Genomic DNA, 26,147 nt, shown 5'->3' with positions numbered 1-26,147 from the left:
GTCGAGTGATAAAAATATCTTCTTCCATCTCGTCCCTGGGGGAGTGCGGAGTTCCTTTTATACGGTGTTTCGGAGGGGAGGCAGGGGCCTGCAGTGGCGCCTGATAGGGTAGGGAAGGCTACTTTCGAGCATTCATTTTCCCCGGTGGATGATCTGAATCAAAAATGTTAAGGGGTGTGGATAGGCAGCAGGGGAGGGGGGCGTGCAGAGATTTAAGAGATTGTGGGGTCCCTGTCTGCCTCCCTGGTTCTCACCTCTTGCCTATAAAAGCATGAAACACATGTTTCCACCACTGTTGTATTTCGCACGCAGCAGGTGTCAAGGACTACATCGATCCATTCATTGAGGATAGTGACAACGTTGAGGTAGAAATGGCTGAATCGATGCTCATCTTGAGAATGTGTTCCATAATGCTGGTCCTTGGTTTTTCAGGTAAGAATACAAAATCCTAAACACTTCAAGGTTGAAATATTTCTGTAAATAATCATATTAATTAGGCCTACTTTTATATTTGTTGGGAGTGGGACTATTTTTTGTTTTAAATTGTATTTATTCGATATTTATTTATTTATTTATTTGTTCATTAGTTGTCTATATGGATTTGCCTACTGTTTAAATAATGTAGAGATATATAGACAAAAAATGTCACTGTTGGAGTTCATTTCTTTGAATATGTAGTATTTATGCTTCAGTGTAATGACTTTCTTCATTAAAACCCTTGGCAGCAATGGAATTTATCCATATCCAATATATATATATATATATATATATTAAAAATGTGTATATTAGAGCTGGTATATATATATATATGATGATCGTATCACTGCTACAAATGTAGGATCTTAATTTGATCAACCTGTTGCAGGAGAACTTTAAAGTGATGTAGGACATTTAAAACTTGGTGTGTGTTTAAAAAGGCTTCTGAAGTTTGTTCAAATGTTTCCACTTTGAAATTTCAGACTTGATTTTCCCTTAAGATACATTTATCAAACCCTACAAAAATATACATTCATTATAATCCACATAATAATGCAAATGTCCTGTTGCTGCAGGATTATTTTCCTGCTGTAGCAAACTGGCTCAAATGAAGATCCTACATCTGTATGGTTCTCCTCACAGGGAACATGGTTCACAGTTTGTGTTCTGTCATGAGATGCACTGAACTTGTTTGTCTTACTTGTCATTGACATGTTTTTTAATCTTACCTAAGGGATTCAGAGCTAACTAAAGTGAACATTTTCCTTGCCAATTTTCCCGACATGTACAATATATAGCTCTTTCAACACATTCCTCAAGTACATGAATGTGGTACTACAACTATACAGCATCCCGAATGCTAGGACACAGGAGAGAATACTGAGTTTGGTCATCTCACATGTTAAAAAAAAATAGATTTTTATTCTGTCTCTTTATTCTATCTCTACTGACTTTCTTCAGTGTCAGGTGTACCCAGAGCAATGTCCAAGCTCATCTGTTCCTGAGGCTGAATTGTAATAGGAGATAAATGCTTTCTGAATCCATCCCAGCCCATAATTTGGCAGTGCTCTTTAAAATGCCGAAAAAGAGATGCCAACTAACTACTTTTATTCTAATTCCACGACATCTAAACTCATCCTAATTAACCCAGCCGTGATTGTTAAGGCTATATCTTCCCTCTGCTGTAATTTGGTTTTGGCTCCAAGAGCCCCCTGACCTTGTTTTCCACCCAAATTGATGATAGGGGAAAGGAAAGCAAAAGGCTGGAAATTTATCCAACCATTTCACTTTTCATTGGCCAACAGACAAAGGACAGAAAGAAAGTAAGTTATGAGGTGAAGGAGATGTGGCCATATAAGAGAATTGGGGCGCAGACATAGAGCCTGTCTCATCCACAGCCATAAAGCCATTCTCAGCCACAGCCATGCAGCCTGTCTCAGCCTCAATACAGGAAGGAATAGTGTGCTGCTCAGGAAGTCCACCACTGCCAAGTTCCCTGCTTGTCTTTTCCTGGTCGCCTGTCAGCGTGCTGCAATTAGTTCCTAGGAGCCTATTTATAGGCCTAACTTACTATCTCCAGTAAAACAGTAGGACAATACGGTACACACATGCTCTGTCTGATGGCTGATGGCAGTCTGCAGGGCTTCAGCGTTGACAGGAGCAATTGAGACCTCTCTCCTTCTGCAGGTGTCCCAGGTCAAATCAATCAACTGATCTCTCTTGTAAATGCATGGTGTCGATGAGTGCATTGTCACAGTCTAGTAGAGATACAGTGTAGAACATACACGACAGGTGTGATTTGGTGGTATTTGATTAATCACATTTATGTATTCTTAGTCAATTCGATAGGCAGGCCCAAATGTTTGGCTCTAGGTTCTCCATTTCAATAGTTATTCCAGAATGTAGAAGTTTCAAGTGGTGTTACTGTTAGGTGTCTGAAAGGTTGTTCTAATATTGCTCTTCTTCCTCACTGTGTCAGAGGCCAAAATGGAAATCATCACCAGCAAACCAGATGTGTTGCTGGGTGAGAATGCCATGCTCCTCTGCAAAGGTTGGTACAATGTTCTGGCATTTCCATAAGAGCAACATCTTACCATGGTTGAACAAATACAATATAATGCAGAAAATGTAACGGGTAGAGTGTCTTCTGCATATTGAAGTACACTGGCATATGCAGTTTATGAATTTATATATCCTTAACAAAATATTAATATATGATACACACAATTACACATTACCTCTCGTAGCCGGTGGGGAAGGAGACATCACCTGGCAGAAAGATGGAGAGGATGCTGAAGATGACCAGGTAGAGAAAGTGGATGAGACATCGTCAAAACTGTTAATCAGGAATGCCAAGATCGAGGATACAGGACGGTACACATGCTTCTGTGAATTTGACACAGGCCACAGAGATGATATATCTTATACCATCTTTGTCTACGGTAAGATGTTTAAAGTAAAACTTTTCACCTGGCTAATATGACCAAGAGTCAGTGTTGAAGGATATTTCTCGTATTGTTTGAGTATTGAGCTAATTAGTGTTGTCTTGAAAGATTAAAGATGCCACATAGCTCATATCCCTGTCACACATACACACACGTTTGTTTAAGTATCCTTGTTTTCCCTGACCCCTAACCCTAACCCTTAACCCCAAACCCCCAACTCAATTCCTAACCCTAAACCTAACCCCTAAGCCTAAAATAGCCTTTTTCCTTGTGGGGAACGGTGAAATGTTCCTTAATCCTAACCTTAACCCCAAACCTCCAACCTCCAACCCAACTCCTAACCCTAACCCATAACCCTATTTCTAACCCTAAACCCTAAGCCTGAAATAGCCTTTTTCCTTGTGGGGAACGGTGAAATGTTCCTTGAGGATAGGAAAACCAAACACACAATGACCCTTTCGCACTCTCCATCCCTCTCTCAACTCACCCAGAGCCGCCATCCTTCGGGCAAACACCAGTCTACCATGAGTTCCTGGAGGGTCAAGATGTGGTCATCACCTGCGTGGTCACTGGCAAGCCGGCGGTGGAAGTCAACTGGGAGAGGGACCATCAGAAACTGCACTCTGACGGTAGGAGGGGTACCCTCGCTTCTGATTGTTCATGTGGTATGGGGGTCTCTTAGCTTCCTAGCTCCTCGCACTAACTGCTGCCCGCATGTGACCGATGGAGAGGTGGCTTTGGTGAACATGCTGTTGAGGGGCAGAAGGGGTCATGTAGCTCATAGGCTAATCCGATTTGCCATCAAATCGAGGGATGTTTTCCAGACTCTTCCCCCGGGAAACATCTGATTTAATCTGTCTTCTTTTTCCAGAGGGACAAAACACACTGAAAATAACCGTCAGACAATCCCTGACCCTGTTTCATGTGAACGTCACCATTGACAACTTTAGAGAGCGTGATTGCTTTTTGAAGCTTGGTTATATTGATGATTAAGCAGACAGAACGTGCTCCTGACGCTGATCTTTCTTTTCCCTGTTGTTGTCTTTGCTCCCAGCAGGTCGGATCACAAGACTGAAAGACAACTCCCTACAGATCAACAACATCAGCAGGAAGGATCGCGGATCATATACCTGTGGGGCTAAAATCAAGGACCGGCCCATTTTCAAAAAGCTCGTCATCTCCATCTTCGTCAACGGTGGGGTTACTCAAACTAAGGGAGGGAATAAAGGATAGTTTAGGATCTTTATTTTGTATAAACTCTGTATGGACCAGAGGATTAGGAGTGTTGTTGTTGACTATAATAAATCATGTCTCCTCTGACCCTCCTGCTGTAGTTCCTCCCACAGTGAAGATCCATGAGGAGGTGAAGAAAGTCACGGCCGGACCAGAGACCAATGTCTCCCTCAGCTGCCTGGTCGAGGGAGTCCCCCAACCGAACATCATCTGGACAATGTGAGTGTGTGTGTGTGTGTGTGTGTGTGTGTGTGTGTGTGTGTGTGTGTGTGTGTGTGTGTGTGCTTCCTCGCACTGATGTGCATGTGTGAAAAGCCAGAGTATCCTGCTCGAAACAGTTTGCAGTAACACAGAGAGTGTTACGCACGCCTCTTGGAGGAGGGAACGCAACACCCTGCTACACTCAACTCCCTGTGGAGTGAAAGAGGTGTGTGATTGGAGGTGCGGGTAAGGATGACAGAGGCAGAGAATATTACCGTTTACAGGGAATTTATTTCCTTAACACGGTAATGTGGGGAAAAGGGGCTGGATGGAACCAAAGCTAAGAAAGTTAAAGTTAAAGAGTTCCCTCTCCTACCTTACCTGCATACCCACTACTTACCTAACCTTTTAGCACCTCATGGCGCGCCAACGAAAATACAGGGGGTGGTCCGCCCAGGTCTTGCCTAGTGTGCATAGACAGTAAATACTACAGGTTATGTATGACCGCAGGCCTCTTGCATAAGCACTCCCAAGGTGCCTTCCCCTTCCCTCCCTGGGAACAAATAAAACAGAATAATTAGTTGGTAATGAGTTAGTAAGTTGGTTATTGAAAACAGCTGTTTCCCCTGTCGAAAGGGAGGGTTCAGAGCTCCAATCATCGATGGGGCCAACCAATCAGCTGCTTAGAATCCAGGAAGCCATTTCCTGAAATACACACATACAAACACATACAAACCCAAAACACAGAAACTGGGGAATGTAACAGAGAGCGAGAGAGAGCGAGCGAGAGAGAGAAAAACTAGTGTGTATTGGAAAGTGTATGTTTGGGTGAAGGCCTCCAGTGTGTCTATATTTATGTGGTCATTTATGTCTCAGTGCACCGCTAATATGGCGTGCCATCCTGTCTGTGTGGTTGACTGTGTGTCTCACTTCCTGTCAGCTTCCTTATCAGCAGCGTGCTAATGTTCTTTTGGCGCTTCCCTCCTCAGCCCAGACTCTTCAGATGAGTCCCGCTACAAATACAACTCAGACAAGAGCGAGCTGATTATCTCGTCCGTAGTCAGGAGCGACTACGGAGAGTACATCTGCACGGCCAAGAATAAGATCGCAGAGAGCAGTGCCATGATCATGCTGGATGTCTCAGGTGTGGTTTGTTAGAGAACACCAGGAAACACACTCCTCCTGGAGACAAACAGCTTTAGCTTCATAAGACCAAGCTTTCTCCAAAATAACAGTATTTGAATTCTTCCTTCCAGATGTTTATGTCCCTGATATACAGAGATATCATGGAGAATTTGATTCTGTGTAAGCAACCATTTTCTGTCAGACAGTCTAGTGAGCCTGAGCCAACAGAAGCTGTTTCGGAAAACAAACCATTTGATCCCATTCAAACCCATTACCTGTGTAACATTTTCAACCAGGGAAAAGTAGCAGTTTGTGTCTCCCATCAGAGAATTAAAAAAATGTAATCTTCAGGTGTTTTCAGAAAGATTCATGAACAGAATGGGTACCTTTGAGGAAAATGGGGAAGGTCCGTGCTTTTTCAATTTCAGCCAAGTTGAAGGTTTAGTATTTTTTTTCTCAAATCTAGTTCTGGGGAGGGCCATGTCATTTGTAATTGATGAAATTCCAATATTTCTTAGTGTTTTAAAATGAGTTGCTTAGAAGGCTATATATCGATGTGTGCCCGATGCCGCCCCTCATCTCTGATTCTCCACTGGTCACACAATATCAGGTGTGCCTATAGGCTATTTAGTGTGGTCTCAATTAAATGAACCATAGCCTACAGGCTATAGGCTATGAAATGCATGCTTGTAGAAGCACAGATCAAAGTTATATTTCTAAGATAGCTGCTGGGATGGTTTAAATAAAACTAGGCTGCATTACACAATGTAATGGATATTCCAACCCTGAGCTCTGGCCTGCTCTGATCTTACTGATCAAAACCTTTTTTGTGTCCTGCCTAACCAATGGCTGTGCTGTGTAGGCCTAACGTGGCAGTTCAGGAGGAGATACAGTCTTTTTCCAAAAATAATGTTTGAGTAGGCCTTGCGTACAGTCCAGCCTATAGACTACGTCAAAATAAGCCATATTTGAGTAACTTACGTTGTGGTGCTAAAACTTGAAGCAGGAGCTGCGGTACAATCGGAAATGGACAGCTCATGGTGCTGAAAGTAGGCAAATTCAAGTAGGCACGATCTTCATTTTAATTAGACTTTACGAACAACAAGAGGGCTTTGTGTTGGAGCATATTTCTTCCTATTTAAGAAATAAGAGGTAGGCCTATCTGTTTGACAGACAGAATAGGCTGCTATATCCATAGATGTGTCAGTCAATTCCTCCATCCACCATGTACTCTTTAAACAGCCTACCTCCATGTCAGTGAAGGGCTGTTAAGTTAAAACCAATATTCAAATTGAGGGGGTATGAGAGAGTATGCCATAAGCCTACCTTTTATTAAAGAAAATGGCAAAAATCACAGGCCTACCCCTTGTTAGCTTAAGATTTTGAAGAAAATAAAACAGATCCTATTATGTAAAGTGATCTACACTAAATGTACAAAACACCTGCTCTTTTGATGACAGACTGACCAGGTTAATCCAGGTGAACACTATGTTCCCTTATTGATGTCACCTGTTATTCAATCAGTGAAGATAAAGGAGAGAAGACAGGTTAAAGAAGGATTTTTAGCCTTGAGACATGGATTATGTGTGCCATTCAGAACTTTAATGGGCAAGACAAAATATTTAAGTGCCTTTGAACGGGGTATTGTAGTAGGTGCCAGGTGCACCGGTATGAGCCTGTCAAGAACTGCAATGCTGTTGGGTTTTTCACGCTCAACAGTTTCCCATGTGTATCGAGAATGGTTCACCAACTAAATTACATCCAGCCAACTTGACACAACTGTGGGAAGCATTGGAGTTCGACACCTTCTAGTCCATGCCCCGACAAATTGAGGGAAAAAGGTGGTGCAACCCAGTATTAGGAAAGCGTTATAACAACGCAATGGTCCGCAATGCTTTATGCTAGAAACAAGCTGTGAAATACCTGGGAAAGACATGATGTCATGGGCATCATAAGGATAGGACCAAGGCGCAGCGGGTAAAGTGCTCATACTTAATTTATTCGATGAAAACACATAAACAAAGTAAACAAACGACGAAGAACAGTTCCATAAGGCATCCACGCTATACAGAAAATAACCACCCACAAAACACAAGTAAAACAACATCAACTAAATATGGCCTCCAATTAGAGACAACGACAACCAGCTGCCTCTAATTGGAGGTCATGCCAAACAACCAACATAGAAATAGAAAACAAGATTTAACCATAGATATAGAAAACATAGAACAAAAATCAAAAACACCAAAACACACACCCCCTGCCCCGCCCTGACCATACTATAATGACAAATAACCCCTTTTACTGGTCAGGACGTGACACATGACCCAGATGCATATGGGGATATCATTGTTTAGTTTCTTCGACATTCAGATGCTGAGTTACAACCTTCTATAGCCAAGGACAGAAACCTGACTTTGCTTGGGAAGTAATCTAATCGCAACATGTAAAGTGTTGGTCCCATTTTTCATGAGCTGAAATAGAAGATCCCAGAAATGTTCCATTCACACAGAAAGCTTATTTCTATTAAATGTTGTGCACAAATTTGTTTGCATCCCTGTTAATGAGCATTTTTCCTTTGCCAAAATAATCCATCCACCTGACAGGTGTGGCATATCAAGAAGCTGATTAAACAGCATGATCATTAAACAGGTGTAACTTGTGCTGGGGACAATAAAGACCACTCTAAAATGTGCAGTTTTGTCACACAACACAGTTTGAGGGAGTGTACAATTGGCATGCTGACTGCAGGAATGTCCAACAGAGCTGTTGCTAGAGAATTGAATGTTAATTTCTCTACCATAAGCCACCTCCAATGTCATTTTAGAGAATTTGGCAGTACATCCAACCGGCCTCACAACCGTACACCATGTGTAACCACGCCAGTCCAGGACCTCCACATCCAGCTTCTTCACCTGTGAGATTGTCTAAGGAGGGGAAGGGTTGGTGCTGAGGAGTATTTCTCTTTAATAAAGCCATTTTGTGGGGAAAAACTAATTCTGATTTACTGGGCCTAGCTCCTTAGTGGGTGGACCTGGCTCCCAAGTGGGTGGGCCTATTCCCTCCCAGGCCAACCCATGGCTGCTCCCCTGCCAAGTCATGTGAAATCCATAGATTAGGGCCTAATTCATTTATTTCAATTGACTGATTTCCTTCTATGAACTGTAACTCTTTAAAATTGTTGGATGTTGCGATTATATTTTTATTCACATTCTATCATTATCAATTGATGAATCTATTCACGTTTTGTGCCATAAAAGATGTTTAAACCCAGACAGCTTTTAGGGAAACACTTGTGAACTCTCGTTGGGTTAAGCCATTGAAGAAGAGTAACCAGCAGTTACATTTTTCTGTGTCGATAGGCCTATTCTGTCTGGGGTGGAAAAGTAGGCCTAACTTCAAGATTCCTCATGATGTAGAAGATTTAATTATTTGCAAACAGGGACAGTTTCATTTAAAACAAGACACTGATTTGGCATTAGAGAAATATGATAAGGTGAACATATAGGCCCAACTCTCTGTCCATTCTTAGCCTGTAATTTTGGTAGTTTGTGTGTTATTAAAAAATATTCTGCTAATATGTAAAATGACTTAGAATTGCATGAAAGGTTTATAGAAGGTTATTTTTTCTCGGACCTGCCAATATGAATGTAGATTTATGTAATGTTTTTACTATAAAGGAAATCTTTCCACCTTTACTCTTGTCCACAGTGGTCTGCGAACCCACAAACTTCTGGCCCTGACCGCAGCCCCGTGCGCGATCAAAATTCATGTGCTGCCATGTATTGCTTACAGGACAAATAACAGTTTCTAAAACTTCATATCTAAGGCTCTGGTCTGTCCAAGAAGTGAGGGTAAATGGAAGACATGTTCTCTGCTATCCACTTTATGTTTAAATTATTATTTTGGGTAAAGGGGAGGGTCACTTGTTTGTTTTTCAAGCGTTCAGGGAGGGTTTAGGTAAAACATTCCAAGACAGTCGTGAAGAGGGCACGACAAAACCTTTTCCCCCCCAGGAGACTGAAAAGATTTGGCATGGGTCCCCAGATCCTCAAAAGGTATACGGGAAAAACACGCTGGTTGACTTGACTAAACTAACAAGACGAACTGGCACAGAGAGACATGTGGGGCATGTGACAAAGACAATTTGATTTGAAATGTATTTTGATACAATGGCAATATCTTTCTGGCTTAACCATACATAATACCAATATCTTGCTGGTCTTCGAAGCGATCTGAACACACAACTCACAATCATTTTTTCTATTTAACAGAAGATGCACATATATTGTTAATAATTTTCACATATTTTTATCTATTATAATTTGTTTATTGTTACACAAAGCACACAGTTTGTCCTGTCTCATGTTCTGTACGTGTCTCCAGAGCATCCTGTAGCTGTGCTGAGCCAGGAGAAGATGGAGGTGGAGCCAGGCCAGACTCTCTCAGTGTCCTGTAACGTCTCAGGACACCCTATGCCCGCGCTGCAGTGGGTCAGGAAGACCAACAATAACCACCTGGTAACAGTGGTAAGACAGACGATACATTCACACAGTGGCATTAATCACAAAAAATATTGGGGGAGAATCAGGCAGAGAATTTTATTGTTATATTTCTCTCCTCTGAGCTCCTGTCTGGTTGTGTTTGTGTGGACACAGGACGCTGGTAGAGGTCGAGTGAGAATGGAGGATGGCTATGTCCTGGTCATTGACAATGTGACTCCCTCAGATGGAGGGCTGTACAGCTGCATGGCTATCAGTCCTGCTGGCAATGCCTCCACAGACTTCAGCCTGCAGAGTAAGGCCACTCTTGACCTTCCTATTCTGTTATGATAATACTTAGTGCTAACACAACATTCCACTGGACACAGACGCCAGCTCAACGTGAATTCAACGTGAAATCATCAAAAAATGTCACCAAGTCATTGGCTTTAGGTTCAAAGTCGGGTGAAAAAAATATGAAATTCACTTACGTTGATTAATTTTTTCAAATCCAATCAGTTTTCCACGTTGATTCAATGTCATCGCATACATTTTTGGGGTTTAAATGACATGGAAACAACGTTGATTCAATCGGTTTTTACCTTTCTATAAAGGGACAAGCAGCCACAAACCACTATAACATTCTAAAACAACTGAAAACATTGGGAGATTTTAGCTGAAGTGTAGGGACTCTATTTACATTTGCAGTGTTCACCGTTTTTTGTTTCTAACGGCAATGTTCTTATTCTTTAATCTCTGACATGCTCATTGCCTCTTCACCTGTCTTTGAACTGCTCTTCACCTCCGTCCTTTCTCCCTATTTCCCTCTCCTTCCTCCCGCCCATTCTCCATCTTTCTCTCATCTCTCCTCCCCCAGCCTGGCCAGGTAAAGCATCACAGGTAAGTGGCACGCCAGGGCCCACATCGGTCCACTTCACCCTGGGGGCTTCACTGGTGGATGGGGGCTCTCCCATCACCCACTTCACCCTCCAGTGGAAGACAGGACGTGAGAACAATTGGCAGGAGAGGGTCCTCCAGTCCACAGGTAAAAACCTGGCTCTCAGTGACCAATCTATTTCATGAAATACTGTAGATGATGTTTGAGACAGTTCAGATGAAACCAATGAATACGCTGAGGACTAGAAGTCGTATCCGAACACTCATTTCCCTAAACCAGGGGAGGCCTCTGATGACCATTTTAGTGATATGAGTAGTTATGAGTAGTTTTATTAGTTTGAGTGTGTATATATACTGCTCAAAAAATAAAGGGAACACTAAAATAACACATCCTAGATCTGAATGAATGAAATAATCTTATTAAATACGTTTTTCTTTACATAGTTGAATGTGCTGACAACAAAATCACACAAAAATAATCAATGGAAATCCAATTTATCAACCCATGGAGGTCTGGACTTGGAGTCACACTCAAAATTAAAGTGGAAAACCACACTACAGGCTGATCCAACTTTGATGTAATGTCCTTAAAACAAGTCAAAATGAGGGTCAGTAGTGTGTGTGGCCTCCACGTGCCTGTATGACCTCCCTACAACGCCTGGGCATGCTCCTGATGAGGTGGCGGATGGTCTCCTGAGGGATCTCCTCCCAGACCTGGACTAAAGCATCCGCCAACTCCTGGACAGTCTGTGGTGCAACATGGCGTTGGTGGATGGAGCGAGACATGATGTCCCAGATGTGCTTAATTGGATTCAGGTCTGGGGAACGGGCGGGCCAGTCCATAACATCAATGCCTTCCTCTTGCAGGAACTGCTGACACACTCCAGCCACATGAGGTCTAGCATTGTCTTGCATTAGGAGGAACCCAGGGCCAACCGCACCAGCATATGGTCTCACAAGGGGTCTGAGGATCTCATCTCGGTACCTAATGGCAGTCAGGCTACCTCTGGCGAGCACATGGAGGGCTGTGCGGCCCCCCAAAGAAATGCCGCCCCACACCATGACTGACCCACCGCCAAACCGGTCATGCTGGAGGATGTTGCAGGCAGCAGAACGTTCTCCACGGCGTCTCCAGACTCTGTCACGTCTGTCACATGTGCTCAGTGTGAACCTGCTTTCATCTGTGAAGTGCACAGGGCGCCAGTGGCGAATTCGCCAATCTTGGTGTTCTCTGGCAAATGCCAAACGTCCTGCACGGTGTTGGGCTGTAAGCACAACCCCCACCTGTGGACGTCGGGCCCTCATACCACCCTCATGGAGTCTGTTTCTGACCGTTTGAGCAGACACATGCACATTTGTGGCCTGCTGGAGGTCATTTTGCAGGGCTCTGGCAGTGCTCCTCTTGCTCCTCCTTGCACAAAGGTGGAGGTAGCGGTCCTGCTGCTGGGTTGTTGCCCTCCTACGGCCTCCTCCACGTCTCCTGATGTAATGGCCTGTCTCCTGGTAGCACCTCCATGCTCTGGACACTACGCTGACAGACACAGCAAACCTTCTTGCCACAGCTCGCATTGATGTGCCATCCTGGATGAGCTGCACTACCTGAGCCACTTGTGTGGGTTGTAGACTCCGTCTCATGCTACCACTAGAGTGAATGCTCCGCCAGCATTCAAAAGTGACCAAAACATCAGCCAGGAAGCATAGGAACTGAGAAGTGGTCTGTGCTTACCACCTGCAGAACCACTCCTTTATTGGGGGTGTCTTGCTAATTGCCTATAATTTCCACCTGTTGTCTATTCCATTTGCACAACAGCATGTGAAATGTATTGTCAATCAGTGTTGCTTCCTAAGTGGACAGTTTGATTTCACAGAAGTGTGATTGACTTGGAGTTACATTGTGTTGTTTAAGTGTTCCCTTTATTTTTTTGAGCAGTGTATATGTGTGTGTTCATGCACTCTGTTGTTTGTGTGCAGACCCCCTGGTGATCACAGATCTGATTCCCTACACCTCCTACTCTGTCCGGTTTGCCCCTCGGAACCACCTGGGTCAGGGTGGCTTCTCAGACGAGCTCACCGTCCGCACACAGGGCATACGTGAGTGTCACCCTCCTCTTCCTCCTCTCTTTCCTCACTCCCAATCGCATCATATCTAGGCAAATACAGTATAGTTATTATTAAATATCATCAACTATCATTGTTCAAACTGCATTACTTGTGTTAACAAGCTATATCCATATTGTGATACAAACTATATCCATATTGCCTACTGTTTTGAGTGTCTGTCTATATTGTCTGGAAGAAACGTTCATCTGCCATCATTCACTCATTCCACTGTCACATGATCATCCACATGACATCCTCACCTGCTAACTGACGGCTATTCATGCTCCATTATTTCCCCGCTTCTGATGACATCATCCCATTCCATCGGCATTCGGCCCTGCAGGAGGTAAAGTACTGACACGTGTCGAGAAACTCTGAAAAGTCAGTTTATCATGGATAACCAACCTCCCTAACATGACAGTAGATTTTACTACAACAGTTTCACACACTGTGTAGTTATAAGCTGGCTGATGCATGAACACCCCTCACCTCTGTACCCACTGTACCAACACACTGTCTCTACCTCCCTCCCTCCCTCCCTCCCTCCCCAGGGGAACCAGAAAGCCCGGTCCTGGTGGCCAGCGAGGGGATGGTTGAGGGCAATGTGTTCTCAATCCCTTTAATACAGTTGGATAGAGGAGGCTCCCCCATTATCCACTACATTGTCCGTTACAGAGTGGTGAGTATGCATGCGTTTTTGTTTTTCAGTGAAGACAAAAGATCAAGACATTACAGAGTGTGCAAGACCTTACACCCCCCCCCCTTCTCTTAGAATAAGATGGACGAGGACTGGAGGGTGAAGGACCTGCCGTCCAACTCGACAGTGATCAACCTCCATGACCTGCAGTATAAATCAGACTACCACATGGAGGTGCTAGCCGTCAACTCCTACGGCTCCTCCAGCCCCGCCAAGCTGAACTTCAACGTCCCACAGCCTGGTAAGCTGCTATAACATACTATAGTAGTGAAATAAAGCTTGAGACCTTCCTGAAAGGTGGGACAAATACTGGATTGAGCAGAGTAGCGTAGTGCTGCCACCACCTTTCGATTAACCAGTATGTCAGAGTGAAGGACACACCAGAACTCAACAACAATATAGCAAACAAAATACAGCATGGATTATCTCAGAGAGACGCCCTACTATATTTCTGCGGTCTATGCAACTGAGCCTGAGTAGGAAGAAGAAAACTCTGGTGTAAGGCACACATAGGCTATGAGCTTAATTACACACTAGGAGGTGACACTGCATACAAAGGTGGGAACATGCAGTTACACAGCAAACTGGATATCAAATACTCTTCACTGCAGACAGATGCTTGGACCAATACAAACAGCCAAGGTCCCACATGATAGTGATGAAGGCACATACAGGACCCAGCCCTCTTAAGCTACAATAACTGCTCTGTCCTCCCTTCATAACCCAGGCTGCAATTTAAAAACCTACTTCTAACAACTAAACACATTTAGCAGGACTCGGCCAACAGAATAGGACACGGACATGACACTAAACATTTAAAACATTTAAAAACATTTAGCTTGTCTAGCTGACGAGATGCCCCTGTGGGGTCTGAGCGTGTGCACCCTTTCTGGACTCTCACCTTATAATAGTTTTTCCAGAGTCCCGGGCAGAGCAGGTAAAAAGGCACAGGTGCCAGCAATTAGTTCATTATTTGGTGATGTCATTCCTTATGAGCTGTTTCACAGCTTTACCACAGTCACATACTGGAAAACAGACTAGGAAATATCTCTGAAATAAAAACAGTTACAGAACAGAGCAGCCAGAGCAGGATAAATTGTTTTACTGAGATTAAATATGATTATCTCTCCCTCTCTCTGTCTCTCTCGCCTTCTCTCCCTCCCTTTCATCCCCTCCCTTCTTCCCCTTCAGTAGCCAAGATGAATAAGGGTGGGATGGGGAAAGGGGCTGTGGCAGGCATTGTCATGCTCATCTTTTTGGTGCTACTGATTGCTGTGGACGCCACCTGTTGCTATATCAACAGCTGCGGTATGCTGATGTTCCTGGCTGTCAAGCTGTTTGGGCAGAAGGTCCCTGGGATGAAGACTGTGGAGGAGGGTGATGGCACCTCTAATGGGTAATACTGTTCTCTAGCCTACTGTCTGCCTGTTCCTCAATGTAACATATTCAGAGGGTTGTAGTGTGGTTATGTGTGTTTCTCTATATGAACCCTCCTGAGCCTCAGTGTATGTGTGTCCTTCAATGCAGAGACTTGAAGTTGAATAGGCTTGGCATACCGAGGGATAGCATCCCAAAACTGCAGACACAAAAGGGGGCAAAGAATAGGTTGCAGGCGGAGGTCATGTGCGACAAAGCACCCCTCACCAAATTTGAGTAGGTGGCCGATGACGATGTCAGAGGGGTGGACACAGCCCACCCTCGCCCTAAACGGGCTATGATCCATAAAAAATGGCAAAAAGAGGCACCTCCACACTTATAAGTCAGCAAGTGTGTTTTATCACTGACTAATTCAATTATAACTAATATAACCATGTGCAAAGTGACACCCTTAGCCATTTCTTGATACCCATTTTAATTGTTAGGTAGCCACCACCCACTTGCCACTGCTAGAGTCTTTGATGACTTGAGCTGACGAACACGGGAATACCCTCTCAGAATGAATAGGCTTATTAGTCTTATTTTCCTGTATTTGCATGTGCATATTTAGTTACTGAGCTAATGACTCATTAAATATTGGCTAGTTGTATTGAGTTGTATTTTATTTCTAACCTGACCTATCATTTCCTATCAGGAAAAGGTCCCCCGTTGGAGATCCTGCCACAGAGGCATGAGTTACTGAACAGGAAGTGACATCCTAGTATCTGAAGAATGGAACCTGTAAATGCCAAAGCAGAAAGGAGGAAGTATTGTGAGTTGGGGGTCTTAGTTAAACGTTTTTGGAAAGTTCCCAGGACAGTCCAAGTTGAGAAAGGATAAGGATTCGGAAAGTTATCTGTGAACTGTAATGTCTAACATCAACAGATGGTTGTAATTTCGTCCAGCCCTGTGGAATCTCATGTTAAGTGTTACATTTCCTTGCTTTTATATTTCAGTACATTCATGTTATATTTCAGTACTTTAAGGCTGCTGTAAATTATCAGGGAGACCTTCGTAGTTCATTAATTGATTTATAACTCATTATTTATTGAAGTCAATATTCACTTTAATCTGCAAATAATCTGTAAGTGACATATCATTATTTAATAAGGAATGTTTATCCTAACATATTAACAGTATATAGCATAATCACATTAACAAATAACGACGTGCCAAAATTAAATTTCTTCAAGTGTTGTAATCATGAGAAATATACAGAGCTCTTATATATTACAGAGTAATATGATATGCTTCTTTTTTAATAATCTGTTTTTAAATGTCATACCCTGTGTGCTCATGTAATCATTTTATGTTTGTATTTGTATAATTATCCACTTTTTTACAGTTTATTTTGTATATTGTACACTGTACATTGTTTGTACATACACATACACTATAACAGCTATGTATTTTTCTATTTAAAAAATGTCACTTAACATGCTTTTTTTCATTCACTTTTCTTGAGTTTACCATTCTGTAGGGCTTGAGGTCTTGATATCAAAGTTCTCTGACCACCTCAGTGTGTTTGTAGTTGGCTGTAGACATGTGCATCGTCATCCTCTGCCTTGTTATTCAGCTGCCTCCTTTTAAAGGGAACAGGTTTTAGTGCACATCTATATTTGTATTTACCTAGTAGTTATTACTATATTACAGATACATTACGTAGTAAGCCTGTTGTTGCATTATTGCGTACATGTTTTTTGCAAGTTATTATGCAATAATAATAATGTGTATCAAAAGTTATTTGATACACATTATTTTCCTTGTGGAATTTACTGTGAGTGTCTCACTCACTCTGTGTTTATTTACCTGGGTGAAGGAGCAGGGCTGATATTGAGCTCTGCATAGTTCATGTCATCAGGATCAGTGATCGGCTTGGCTGACTGTCTCATGTTTTCATAGATGTCCTCTGGTCTAGACAAGGTTGCTTTCTGTATCTAACAGTCAGAATACAGTCAAAATACTGAGCACTGGACCCTGACATAGAATGACTCTCTTTCTATTCTTTGGCATATTTTAATTAACTCCAAGTTCAATGGGATTGATTTCCACATTTACCATTCAACCTTCATACGAACTGTTTTTTTTATCTAAGAAAAACAGAACAATAAATTCCATGTGTAAGGTTTGTTTTGCAATGACAACATAGCCCATTTGCAATGACAACCACATTTGCAATGACAACCACATTTGCAATGACAACCACATTTGCAATGACAACCACAGTAAGGCCACTGTTTGTACTTTACTTTCCTCTGATCACCTACCTGGGGGACTGGTTTGGTTGGAAGCTTCTGCTCGGCCGTGTTCCACTTCCGTCTGTGGATGATAAAACAAAGAGAGAATTCAGCCATACTAAATAGCCTAAATAGCCAACTAAATAGCCTGTCATGCTTTTTAGTAACTTTCCACTGTGGGCCAACCACAGTGGATGCCAGTATGGTATATCTTTTGAAAGAACATTTGGAAAGAAAGAAGTTGTGTAAGTCTCAGTTGATTACATGATTACAACATCAGGCCAGTAGACAGTGTATTTTCATTTGTATACACAGCTAAAGAGGGAGGGGAATGGGGCAAATATAATTGTGTACATTTCTAAAGAAGATAGGGGAGAGAGGGCCCTTCGGTGCACTATAATATATGTTTAGTTCTTTATAAGACATTTTCAAACCACTCACCTTTTTATGTAAATGTAGAGCACCACAATCACTGCTGTGACAAGGAAGAGAGCCCCCAATGCTGCCAGGACCACAATTAAATGGGCTGATTCTGGAACACAAGAGAAAATACACAATTAAAACTGATCAGATCATATACTGTAACTTTATATCCCTGTCGGCATGCCTTTGTTTTGTTGAGATACACAGGACAGACATCACAACAGCGTGACATACAAGAAGTGCAGAAGTGTTGCAGTACCTCTAACTTTCACCTCCTGTTCTGTAGAGTTCTGTGATCCAAGGGCATTCTGGGCCATGCAGAAGTACAGTCCACTGTCATCAGAATCTATTTCGTTGAAGGTGTGTTCTTTCCCCGTCCCTAATCTTAGTGAAAGTAGCGGTCCTGACCTCTGAAACCAGGTGTAGGTCTCTGCTGCAGGGTTGGCGTTATTGCTGCAGGTCAGAGTCAGACGACTGCCTTTCACTACCTCGGGGCTGGGGCTGACCTTAACAGAAACGTCCCTTGGAGCATCTGGAAGCAGACGTACAGAAAACAACATTGTATTGTGTTTATTCATTTTACTGTAAAGTCACTCTCCTTGGCGTTTTTCCTATTTTGTTGCATTACAACCTGTAATTTAAATGGATTTTTATTTGGATTTCACGTAATGAACATACACAAAATAGTCCAAATTGGTGAAGTGAAATTAAAAAAATAACGTGTTTAAAAAAAAATCTAAAAAATTAAAAACAGAAAAGTGGTGTGTGTATTTGTCACGGTTGTCGTACAGAGAAGCGGACCAAAGTGCAGCGTGTGTGTCGTTCCACATTTTATTTACACTGTGAAACTATGCAATACATAAACTTAAACTAAACAACAAAACAACAAACCGTGACGCAGAGGTGAAACATACACTACTCAAAAACAATCTCCCACAAACCCAGGTGGGAAAAAACCCTACTTAAGTATGATCTCCAATTAGAGACAACGAGGACCAGCTGCCTCTAATTGGAGATAATCCCAAACAAAACCCCAACATAGAAAATACAAAACTAGACCCTGACAACATAGAAATAGAAAATGTAGAAAAAAAACCCTGTCATGCCCTGACCTACTCTACCATAGAAAACAACATCTTTCTATGGTCCGACCTGTATACTGAGATCATGTGACAGATCATGTGAGACTTAGATTGCACACAGGTGGACTTTATTTAACTAAATATGTGACTTCTGAAGGTAATTAGTTGCACCAGATCTTATTTAGGGGCTTCATAGCAAAGGGGGTGAATACATATGCATATGCAATACTGTCACGTCCTGGCCATAGAAAGATGTTATTTACGTTAATAAGTTAATAAAGTTATGTTAATAAGCAAACGTGTTTGGTGTTCGCCAAAAGGCATGTGGGAGACTCCCCAAACAAGAAGGTACTCTGGTCAGATGAGACAAAAATTTAGCTTTTTGGCCATCAAGGAAAACGCTATGTCTGGCGCAAACCAAACACCTCTCAACACCCCAAGAACACCATGTTTTTCAGCGGCAGGGTCTGGGAAACTGGACAGAATTGAAAGAATGACGGCTGGCGCTAAACACAGGGAAATTCTTGAGGGAAACCTGTTTCAGTCTTCCAGAGATTTGACACTGGGACGGAGGTTCACCTTCCAGCAGGACAATGACCCTAAGCATACTGCTAAAGTAAGGGGAAACATTTAAATGTCTTGAAATGGCCTAGTCAAAGCCCAGACCTCAATCCAATTGAGAATCTGTGGTATGACTTAAAGATTGCTGTACACCAGCGGAACCCATCCAACTTGAATGAGCTGGAGCAGTTTTGCCTTGAAGAATGGGCAAAAATCCCAGTGACTAGATATGCCACGCTTATAGAGACATACCCCAAGAGACTTGCAGCTGTAATTGCTGCAAAAGGTGACTCTACAAAGTATTGACTTTGGGGGAGTGAATAGTTATGCACGCTCAAGTTTTCCGTTTTTTAAAATCTTTTTTCTTGTTTGTTTCACAATAAGAAATATTTTTAGTCTTCAAAGTGGTAGGCATGTTGTGTAAATCAAATGATAGAAACCCCCAAAAAATCTATTTTTATTCCAGGTTGTAAGGCAACAAAATAGGAAAAGTCCCAAGGGGGTGAATACTTTTGCAAGCCACTGTATGTTTGTAGTACTGCATTTATACATTAGTACAGACAATAAATCAACAAAGCCATCTAAAATGTACATTGGCCACTGCGAAGAGAAAACAACCCACTGAAGATAGCTGACTACACCATAAATCGCATCAAACCAACATTTATTGCTGACTTACATCTCACATCCAGCAGTATTGGTGTAGATGTGCCTTGCCCCAGACCACAGGAGTAGCTCCCGGTGTCATTAGGGGAAAGTGGACCTAGGGGATACTGCCCACCATGGACACTAGAGACACCAGGAAGTGGGCGGCCATCTTTAAACCAGAGAAACTCCATTTGAGGAGGGTTACAGGTGGAGGTGCAGGCCAAGGTGACGTGGTCTCTCTCCTTAACGGGGCCATTTTCATTTAACTTTAGGGATAAGACTGACATGAAGAAGAAACATGTACGTATAACCAAATTTAGGACATGATGAAGGGTTAATAACTGACCATCCTAGGTTATGTAATACCTTAATTGTTTAGTGTGATGACATGTACACAAATCTATAAATCTAGATTTACCTGATATTGTCAGGTCCACACCCCACGAACCTGTAAATCCCTGATGGAGTTGACCAGGTCCATTTGCCTCAAATCTGAAGAAGAATCTGCCACGGTCATCTTCAGTCACATTGTTGAGTTTCAGTGTGCAGTTATTGTCTTGGTCATAAAACTCTGTTCTTCCACTGTATCTTGGCATAATCACTCCAGATGTGTTATACACTCCATCTCCTTGCTGTGAGCCGTCTAGTTTTGTATTGCCTCTCGGAGTGAACCATATCTTTCTTCTAACTATCTGGGCAGCTGGGTGGCTGTATGTACAGTCCAATACCACTGATGAGCCTTTTGATGCACAGATAACGGTAGTCCTGTCCCTGTCACGGTACCAAACAGACCAGGTCTGGGCCAGTGTGCCTGAAAACAGCGATTGAAACGTCAATACATTGATTTATTCATTTTCCACTGATGGATATAATTAACTGAAACCAAGATAAAACGTACCTGGCAGGGAGAGTAGAGTTAACAGAGATAACTGTAGAATATATTGACAGTGCATAGCGGCTTTAGCCCTGTAGGAAAGAGAGTTGTATTCCAGAAAATATACCAGTACAATCTTTGATCCAAGAACGTAATGCTCTGCTGTGTGTTATCTGACCAGCAGTGGCTGGGCAAATTCTTCTTATTGAAGACTGGGGGGTTGTGGAGAAGTACTGATGTCAACATAAAACATCTATTTAGCTGAAATTACTGTCATACTTCTGCTTTTTGGAGAGAAAGAAATTCCAACAGTCACAACAATACCACAGCCAAACCACCAAACTGATGTGTTATTTTGCAATAACACCCACTGGGGAAAAACTGGTTGAATCATAGTTGTTTCCATGTAATTTCAAGCCCCCAAAATCTATGTTATGACATTGAATCAACGTGAAAAACTGATTAGATTTGCAAAAAGTCATCAATGTAAGGGCATTGTCTTTATTTCACCAAACTTTTAACCTAAATTCAATGACATGGTGAAATGTGTTGTTGATTTCACGATGAATTCATAATAGTTGACAACTCAATACCTCACAAGTAATAATTCAAAACTAAATGTTGAACTGACATCTGTGCCCACTGGGCAGAGGCAGTATATAATCAGGCATGGCATATACAATATGAATATACTCAACAGTTTTGTTTGAATTAATTACTTGTGAGGTTTTGAGTTCTGATTAAATCAAAACTTTTGAAAGTTGTAAAGGATAGACAGAGATACACGCATACAGAGATGATCTGAGTTTTAGTAATACACAATTCTGGGATTATGTTTGGATTATAATGAATACAGAGTTCAATAACCATTCCATGCATGAATACTCATAATCCCTCACAACATTATATAGTTCAGAATATGTTATCACATACAGAAGGTAATTTTAAGGTACTTTTACGATTTTATGTCGAAATGCTCTAGCCTACAACCTGGACACGAAAGGAAGGTTTTTAAAGGATATTTTGGAGCCAAGAGATTTTATTTGAAAATTAAAATGCTCTTGCCTCCAAACTTGATATGTACAGGTTTTCCATATTTGTTAAGGAGTTTTTCATTCAGCCACACCCTGACTCCTTGACGACAGTGTTCAACACTGAGCACGTAACCCTTGTTGCACTGGCAGCCCTCCACAAAGACTTTGGAACAGATGGTCCCTTGGATACCAGACAGATTTGGATGTTGCCAGACTCCAAACTTACAGGGAGGTCAGACCTAATCAATCTGAGACGAGAGAGAGAAGAGGATTTAAAGAGGACTTAAAGCGGATAGAGAGCATAGAGGATTCTTAGATTCAATTTCAAAATGGAAAATCTGTATCAAGTATAACTGGAAGCCACCCACCTCCACTGTCCCTCTTTGGCCAGTGAGAATGGTGATCCTGTGACCACTCAGGTCTATGTTGGCTGATTTGAGGAAGGAGCCTTTGGAGTTGACTCGCAGTTCATTCTTGGTCTGGATGCTGAACTGAAGCAGGGCGGGATCTTTGCCCGTCTTATTCACCAGAATGTAGGAGCATGTACCCATGAAGGAGAAGGGCTGGCCATCGAACGTGCTGTAGTGAGGGTCACCGAACAACCACCAGGTGGCCTTGGACTGGGCCACACATACCGCCTTATTGTTCATCACCACACAGATCTCTTTTTCACGGCACTCAGGGTCCTGACAGGGGTCTGACAAAATGTGCATTAGAGATGTTAACATATCTTGCTCATAGTAATACCAAAATAAGAACATCAACAAAGTACATAATTCCACATCCAAATTTACAAAACACATAGCCATATCTGTTTGGTTTTTATTATTACCTGTACTGTAGCAGTCCATGACTCCATTCTTCATCCCACATGTCTTGAACTCTTTGCACTGGGAGTTCTTGCAGGTGAACACTCCTGCTGCACAGCTGCAGGTCTCAGAACAGTTCCCAGCATCACAGACCGGCCAGACTGAAAACCAGCAAGACATGTAAATGATTGTAAACAATAAATATGTACCAAGCATTGTGATTGATTATATGAATTGCACTTTATACTTGCATTTAGAGTAGAACAGATATAGCCCTATAATTGTGATAATCACGTTAGGATACCATTGAATTTTTGAGATATGAAATGGCAATTTATTTGTCAATACACAATAAACCAGTGATCACCTTGTAATAGTGTCCATCAACCACACAGCCACAGTTCTCCAGTAGGACACACTTGCCACCATCAAACACAAAGCCGTCGTCACACTGGCAGCCCTCCTGGCATAGTGGGCATTTTGGAGACTCACTGAGAGAGTCACAGGTAGAAGAACAGGTGTCGGCACACAACTCATAGTGACTGTTAGCTGGACACGTCAGAGCTAGAGGACAGATGGAAATGGATGTTATCAAAACACTTAAATCAGCTCAGCTTCAATTGTTTTTCAACAGAGCATTATGTCACAAACCGGCTCAAAGTTCGTAACAAAAGGGAGACAATGTGGAGACAAGGAATAACAAAATATATATTTATTAACTAAATGCAATTAACAATGGTGTGTGTAATCAGTAATCAGTAGTGTAAGTGAATGTTTTGCATGCATAAATGTGATAATGCGGGGTGTTGAAAGGTGTCAAAGCAAACAACCAAAAGGCCACAACAATACCACAACAAAATCTATGAAGGTGTCTGCATGGAGAGAATCTCCCCAATGAATGTGGAAGAGGTCTATTTATCCTGGGATACACCCGGGCCCAGGTGTTCCCATGTAGCTGACGACCCTCCCAACTCCGCCGACCGGCATCCTAATAAGGAAACAAGAACAATACGGCAGACAGAGTTGGAGGGTCGTCACAATTAGGTCACAATTAGGTCAGAAAAATATTGAACAATAAATATACCAGGATAAGGTAAATTAACTTTCAATATCAAAATTCACTCACGACAAAACTGGTCAGATCTCCAGCTGCTGACAAGGCCACCGGATACCTGACAGAAAGTCACATATGTCTGTAAGTGGCGGCACAGGGCATCCCCACCCTCTCCCTCCTTCATGCACTCCTCAAAGTGCTCTTATGGTGGCACAACAGCATGGCATTGGGCAAATGGACCCTTGGTTGACTTTATGATGCTACAAGCCGGTGGGGGTCCACTGGTGGGAGGACACTTCAAGCCACCGTCACATTCTGTCTGACATTTGACCCCTTCCTGAACCACCAACCACCCCGCTGCAAACTTCTCCACAGACGGCTCCTGCAGCCCACTGGGCAGCAGGAAGTCATCCTCCTTCTTGTCATTATAGTTGCCACAGAGACCACCGGTAACACCTTTGTAAGTGGATGGAAGCTGTATGATGGCGCCAGCAAATGTGTCGTAGGTCACCATCAAGCCAAAGTCTGTTACCACGACGATGTTAATGCCATTCTGGTAGGCCCTGACCTTTCCATCTCCGAGTGACAGTGGGAGATTTGCTGCAACGCCATCCACCTGTGAAAGGAGAAAAGATTGAAAACATCAGTTTTTCTAATCAAGTGTTGCTTTTTAATACTGAAATGAATAGATCAAGACAGAAAACTACCATTATTTCCCATATAACTCTGGGAGACATGGATATCTTGTATTTGTAGGCCTGTATGTCAACCCTCCTGGTGACCATTGCATCATCCATCTTGGTCAACTGCTGCACTGACACAACAAATGGAGCCATCGATCCGTCTTTCTCCACAACCTCTGACATTTTGTACACACAGTCCCCATGTAGGCTGAAACAGCTGCCATCGAACGAGTGGAATCTCCTGGCCCCGCTCACATGGCAGGTGCCCGTGCTCATGGGTACACAGGCCTGCACCCCGTCTTGGACCTGGCACTTCTCAGTGGGACCGCAGGCAAACTTTCCATTACACTCCATGTCTCCATCCTTGTTACACACACAGCGCTCTTTGCACTGGCCGTTGGGGAAGAACACCTGGCCCATCTGGTAGTACTGGCCTTGGTGAACGCAGCCACATTCAGCCAGCAGCACACACTCGCTGTCGCTCAGTATGAACCCTTCGTCACAGACACATCCCTCAGTGCACAGGGAGTTCTCACAGCTCTCAGGCTCATCGAGTCCACTGCAGGTCTGGGGGCAGCCTGAGGCACACACCTCATAGTGGCTGTTGGCCTTACAGGAAGACGCTACAACACATTAGGTCAAACATGATAGAATTTAATGTTGGAACCAGAAGCTGTTAGCTAGACAAACCACTTCTGACTTATTGTGATGATCATAATTGTTACAGTAGTTGTTTTGAAATACACATCTGATGAGGTGTGTCTGTGCACTACTTACGACAGAAGCTGTCCGACCTCCACTGTTCCACCTTGGCAGGGGCATCCTGGCAGGCAGTGGTGTAGGTGCTGAGGGCGTTACAGAGGGCAGAGGCATGGCCACGGTACAGACACATATCAAACACACAGTCCTCATAGTACTCTCTGGGGTCCACCTTGGCGTGGCAGTGCTTGAACGGACCGTTTTTGTCTGTGATCCTGCCACAGTACTTCCCTGTTTGGTAATCAAGCATCAGGCTGTGGTCACAGGTGGGGCACTTCTCGCCGTCGCAGTCGCTGGAGCAGCCAGGGTCATTCCCCACTTTCCAGCTGTCTCCGAATACTGTTGGGGTGTTAGCAGGGCTCTTGTCTGGTTTGAGGAGATTGTCGTTCCGTTGGCCATTCCAGTTTCCGCAGAGCCCTCCGATGAGGTCTGAGTAGGAGCTGGGGAGGGTTAGGGAGACATGGCTGTTCCAGTTGAACTTCAGTGTCAGGCCAAATTTGGTCTTCACCACCCCAAAATACCCACTGCGGATGATGGACAGTTGGCCATCTTCTACATCAAATGGCAAGTTCACATACTGGTTGTTGACCTGGGAAGAGAGAAAGAAACTTGAATGAAACATGAAGGATAATACTGTCTTGATATTTCTTCAAATATTAATAAGTAGTATAATCATAATAGCTCATTGACCAAGTAAACCCAGAATGCAATTGTGTCATTCATTTGGAATGTATAACATTCTAAGGTAGCTTACCAATACTTTGCCAGGGTTGTCCCGACTAACGGTGATGATGTTTTTGAAGACAGTGATGGTGACTGTCTTTGTGTAAGACACTGCCGTGTTCCTCCCCCTATTTTGATTCTTTACAAGCACCTCTAAATGTGCCAGAGATCTGTCGTCTTTGCTGACCA

At 42.9% G+C, this 26,147-nt stretch overlaps 3 protein-coding genes across 8 annotated transcripts; 1 reads left to right on the top strand and 2 right to left on the bottom strand.

The window, feature by feature from the left end:
- The first annotated feature begins 187 nt into the window (after window positions 1-187).
- Window positions 188-16,736, top strand: LOC106605634 (neural cell adhesion molecule 1). 3 transcript variants are annotated; one of them, XR_006769944.1, is made up of 15 exons: window positions 188-432; window positions 2,456-2,527; window positions 2,724-2,918; window positions 3,413-3,550; window positions 3,976-4,116; window positions 4,256-4,373; window positions 5,345-5,499; window positions 9,867-10,009; window positions 10,139-10,277; window positions 10,839-11,006; window positions 12,830-12,950; window positions 13,508-13,637; window positions 13,731-13,896; window positions 14,959-15,051; window positions 15,727-16,736. XR_006769944.1 is itself a non-coding variant. In XM_045718644.1 (15 exons), exons 1-15 carry the CDS (start codon window positions 372-374, stop codon window positions 15,764-15,766), a joined length of 1,989 nt encoding a protein of 662 aa, XP_045574600.1. In that variant the 5' UTR covers window positions 188-371; the 3' UTR covers window positions 15,767-16,736. The 3 variants fall into 3 exon arrangements, 2 of the variants coding, with proteins under 2 accessions (XP_045574600.1, XP_045574599.1); XM_045718644.1 differs by having other exon boundaries at window positions 3,979-4,116; window positions 14,847-15,051; XM_045718643.1 differs by having other exon boundaries at window positions 14,847-15,051.
- Window positions 16,098-21,188, bottom strand: LOC106605635 (B-cell receptor CD22). Of its 4 annotated transcripts, none has more exons than XM_014201495.2 (8): window positions 20,921-21,188; window positions 20,441-20,833; window positions 20,054-20,302; window positions 17,991-18,263; window positions 17,750-17,840; window positions 17,339-17,390; window positions 16,881-17,008; window positions 16,098-16,654 (listed from the first exon to the last, which is right to left on the bottom strand). In XM_014201495.2, exons 1-8 carry the CDS (start codon window positions 20,973-20,975, stop codon window positions 16,588-16,590), a joined length of 1,308 nt encoding a protein of 435 aa, XP_014056970.2. In that variant the 5' UTR covers window positions 20,976-21,188; the 3' UTR covers window positions 16,098-16,587. The 4 variants fall into 4 exon arrangements, with proteins under 4 accessions (XP_014056970.2, XP_014056971.2, XP_014056972.2 ...); XM_014201496.2 differs by having other exon boundaries at window positions 16,881-17,002; XM_014201497.2 differs by having other exon boundaries at window positions 20,471-20,833.
- Window positions 21,189-21,578: 390 nt separating this feature from the next.
- LOC106605636 (alpha-tectorin-like) lies at window positions 21,579-22,613 on the bottom strand. Its single transcript, XM_014201498.2, has 2 exons — window positions 22,299-22,613; window positions 21,579-22,178 (listed from the first exon to the last, which is right to left on the bottom strand). The coding sequence occupies exons 1-2, from the start codon at window positions 22,578-22,580 to the stop codon at window positions 22,170-22,172; spliced, it is 291 nt and encodes a 96-aa protein (XP_014056973.2). The 5' UTR covers window positions 22,581-22,613; the 3' UTR covers window positions 21,579-22,169.
- Window positions 22,614-26,147: the final 3,534 nt, after the last annotated feature.

Source organism: Salmo salar, chromosome ssa05, assembly GCF_905237065.1.
Source record: "Salmo salar chromosome ssa05, Ssal_v3.1, whole genome shotgun sequence".
Taxonomy (NCBI): Eukaryota; Metazoa; Chordata; class Actinopteri; order Salmoniformes; family Salmonidae; genus Salmo; species Salmo salar.
The sequence above is the reverse complement of the archived record's forward strand: the minus strand, read 5'-3'. Positions and strand labels throughout refer to the sequence as shown.